The 4,523-nt window shown below is 37.9% G+C and overlaps 1 protein-coding gene across 1 annotated transcript; it reads left to right on the top strand.

Moving 5' to 3' along the window:
- Positions 1-3,350: 3,350 nt before the first annotated feature.
- Positions 3,351-4,295, top strand: LOC113249662 (olfactory receptor 14A2-like). Its single transcript, XM_026491125.3, has one exon. The coding sequence runs from the start codon at positions 3,351-3,353 to the stop codon at positions 4,293-4,295; it is 945 nt and encodes a 314-aa protein (XP_026346910.3).
- Positions 4,296-4,523: the final 228 nt, after the last annotated feature.

The following is a 4,523-nucleotide window of genomic DNA, read 5'->3' on the forward strand; positions in this document are numbered from 1 at the left end:
CCAGCCCTCACTTCCAGGGCCGGCGCTTCTCTGTCATTTGTGTTTCTAACACCGCCAGCCGCCCCCGTGCGCTCCCGGATCTCCGGGTCTCAGTCCATTTCCGGTGAGCACACCGGGATTCCAGGGATTCCAGGGTTCAGTGAGAAGCCTGGTGGCGCGCGCTCCCGGCTCAGGTTCTCGGTCTGCTGTTTCACGGGTGCCGTGGGCGAGTCCGCCCGCTCCCCCGTGCAGGTGGCCCGCCAGCCCGTCAGCCGCCCTGCGCGTGCTCTGGGAGCTCCCAGTCTCAGTCTGGATCCAGTGAGCACACCGGGATTATGGTGTTCCGCGAGATGCCTGGTGCCGCGCTCCTGGCTCACCGGTCTCAGTTTGTTCTCTCGTGGGTGCCATCTCCAAGTCCGCCCACTCCCCCGTGCAGGTGGCCACCGCTTCCCGGCACCCGAGCGTGGCTGCTCCCTCCCCCTTCCGTTTATCTTCCGATATCTGTGCGCGGTTTCACGGCTCCCCACTTTGTACATCAATACTCAGCGCTGAAGATGTTCATTTGTAGAGATCCAGATGTATCTTCCTGTGTCTCAGGCTGCTTCTGTGGTTGTTTTAGCTGGACTGGTACCTATCCAGCTCGACTCAGGGGACCGGCTGAAAAAGGGGTCCCCTACTCCCCTGCCATCTTAACTCCTCCTGTGATCTATAACTACATCTTTAAAAATGATTTGGTTTATAACTCTACAATGATGGTTCTTAACTGATGACCAAAAGTTTATTTTGCTCTTTTAGTTGGCAGCTTATAGCAAGGATTATCAAAGCATACTGCACATCTGATTCCCCAAGTCAATTGACTAAATGAACATCCTTGCACTACAATCAGATAAACATTGAGTCTGTAATTAACAATATTTGACAGAACTCTTCATGTTCAGCCAAGTGCTCAAGTTATTAGTAGCAATTATAAAGTGATAACCAGAAGCTTGTAGTTTATTCCTAAGGGAATTAAGGAAATATTTAAGTACTTTATTATTATTCTAGTAGGACTCTGAATGACATCCTCTATGAGGTATTACCCAAGTTTTCTGGGAATTGAACAATTCTGTCTATAGTGAATACCAGTGATTACAATACAAAAGTTCTTAAGAGATACTCAATAAGGCTTTTCAGAAAACATTTAAGAGTTTCTTCTTTTGAGAATTCAAAGTTATTAGTCACACACCTTAAAAATAATTTGTTGTGGAGACTGACTACAGAATGATCAAATAAAGGGCAAATGACATTCCTGGTTGCATTTAATATTCATCCTTCCACGTATTAATTTCTAAAATAATACTCTTCAAAAATTTTTAATGATACTCAACAGTATATGACTCTTTCCCTCATTTAAGGTTTATTTATACCTCCTTGTCTGCCTCCTCACATTGACAGAAAGCTCCTGGAAAACAATCTTTTTTTTTTTTTAATCTCTGCCATCAACTTTGGTGTCATTAATGAAACACTTCTTGATTTTTTCAATAAATAATAAATAATTAAACAAGAGTAACTAATAACCTAGGGAAATATTTTGAACTTTGAGAGAAGATATCTGACAGAATTACAACATAAATTATAAATAACATCATATGAAGAAGAAAACCTATTTAGACAGTAAGAATGGAGAAGACATTTTTATGGTGACTTCTAAAGTAAATTTTATTTAAAAAATGACTCTTTTTTATTTCTCTTTGCCCATTTGTTCTTTTTTTTTTAATTCCACATATGAATGAAATCATATGGATTTTGTCTCTCTGACTGACTTATTTTGCTCCACATAATTTTCATTAGCTCCATCCACATCTTTGCATATGGCAAGGTTTCATTCTTTTTGACGTGGATCTCACATTACATGATTTGGAGAGAGAAAGAGAGCACATGAGAGAGATTATATATATTAATATAATATATATTATATATTCACATTATATATGCATATATGTATATATTATACATAACATATATATTATGTTTTGGTGTCTTCCCTAATGTAAATAATATGTATGGATATAAATGTATATGTGTGTATGTATCACATCTTTATCCATTCATCAGTCAATGGACACTTGGTCTGTTTCCATGATTTAGTTATTGTAGATAATGCTGCTCTAAACATTGAATAGCATTCATCTCTTTGGATTAGTATTTTTGTATTCTTTGGGTAAATACCTAGCAGTAATATTTCTGGATCATAAGGTACTTCTATTTTAAAATTTCTGAGGAACCGCTATACTGTTTTCCAAAGTGGCTGCACCAGTTTGCATTCCCAGCAACAGTGCAAGAGGATTCCCCTTTCTCTGCATCCTCACAAAACCTGTTGGTTCTTGTATAGGTGACTTTAGTCATTCTGACTCGGGTGAGATGATATCTCATTAGGCGATGGGGATTAAAGAGTGCATTTGTTGTGATGAGCACCCGATGTTGTATGGAAGTGTTGAATCACTATCTTGCACACTTGGAACTAATATTACACTATATGTTAAGTAACTGGAATTTAAATAAAACTTTAGAGAAAAATATTAAAAATGCAACCACTAGAAAGGCCCCACAATAACACAGTAACATGGTTTTCTAGACATATGTGTATTCAATGGAAATGAAGTTTTGCTAAATAATTTATTTCCCTAATACATGACTGAAACATTCAGCACATGTGAATTGCATGACCTCAAGATAACACAAACATTGGACAAATGACAAATGATTCATTCCTTTGTTTATGTCCATAAGTTAGAAAAAGTTAGTTGGTTTTGCTGGTATAGTTAATACATTGTAAATGTGAAATCATAATTGTCACCAACAAATGAGAATTGATAATTTGTTTGTTAGATTATTAGTAATGCTAACACATATGAAGACATAATCTGCATTGTTTTACAGAAATCGAAAGGATTTATCATTATGCATGACACAATAATAATTTGATTTAAATACCTAACGTGTTGGAAAATGTCCATATTTCTTCAAATAATACACATCTGATAGAAAGTTAAAGTTGAAGTTACAGGATCTTATGTAATTAATATTGGGATTAATTGAATTCACATACTACTTATAGAATCGCTTTACCTTAAAAAAAGATTGAACTACTGAAGAAGTATTACAGTAGATACAGGGCCCTTTTCCATTTAAATAATTTGACTAATTGAATTTAAATAAAAAAATAAAGTACATGGAACAAATACAAAAATACTTTTAAAAACCCAAAATAAGTATATATATCAACAGTGTTCTTAGATGTGTAAATTTATTATTATTGTTATTATTATTATTATTATTATTATTAATTTGGTATATCTCCTTGTGCTGACAGGCAGTGAAGAGACTAGAGCATGACCAATGTCACCTTGGTGGCAGGATTTCTCCTTGTGGGGTTTTCTGACATCCAAGAACTTCAGATTGTATATGGGATGCTCTTCCTGGTGATTTATCTGGCTATCCTAATGAGTGACCTTTTCATCATTACTCTCACTACCCTAGACCTGCAGCTACAAACACCAATGTACTTTTTCCTGAAAAACTTGTCTTTCCTGGATGTCTTCCTTGTGTCTGTCCCAATCCCCAATTTCATTGTCAACAACCTAACTGACAGCAATTCCATTTCCCCTTTAAGATGTGCCTTCCAGCTACTTTTAATGACTTCCGTCCCAGCGGGTGAGGTATTTGTCCTCACTGCCATGTCCTATGACCAATATGTAGCCATGTGTTGTCCCCTGCCCTATGAGGTCATCATGAATGGTGGTGCCTGTGTACTGATGGCAGGTGTTTCCTGGGCCGTTGGGGGACTCTTTGGAGCTCTGTACACTGCTGGCACATTTTTTATGCCGTTCTGTGGCTCCAATGTGATACCACAGTTTTTCTGTGATTTTCCCTCATTGCTAAGGATTTCCTGTTCTGAAACACTCCTGGTAGTTTACATAAGTATTGGAATAGGCATGTGCTTATGCATGTCGTGTTTCATCTCCATTGTTACATCTTATGCTTATATTTTCTCCACTGTGCTGAAGATTTCAGCCACAAAAGGCCAGTCGAAAGCTTTCTCCATATGCTTTCCCCATCTCATTGTTTTTACTCTTTTCATTATAACTGCTTGTTTTGTTTATCTCAAACTATCTTCAAATCCACCTGCAGTTATTGACAGGCTGCTTTCTGTGATCTACACTGTGGTACCTACAATACTCAACCCTGTAATCTACAGCCTGAGGAACAAGGACATGAAATGGACTCTTATGAGATTGCTGCACAAAACCTGTGGCCAAGAGTCACATTCCATTTAACACTAAGGTCAGTGCTCTAGTGCCTTACTGATCACAGTAGACTTTCTCATCAGTTACCTCATTCTTAACTGCAAGACTTGAGACAAGAAAGGTAATGTACTCACATACACCTAAGGAAATAAATGCTCAAGTGCTGAATTGAGTGATTCCAAGGTTGGATAACAGCATTATACCCAGCTTACCGATAGGTGTCATGTTTCTCATTCAGAGATCTTCTATGACAAAGAA

The sequence above is a fragment of the Ursus arctos genome, unplaced genomic scaffold (assembly GCF_023065955.2).
Source record: "Ursus arctos isolate Adak ecotype North America unplaced genomic scaffold, UrsArc2.0 scaffold_5, whole genome shotgun sequence".
NCBI lineage: Eukaryota > Metazoa > Chordata > Mammalia > Carnivora > Ursidae > Ursus > Ursus arctos.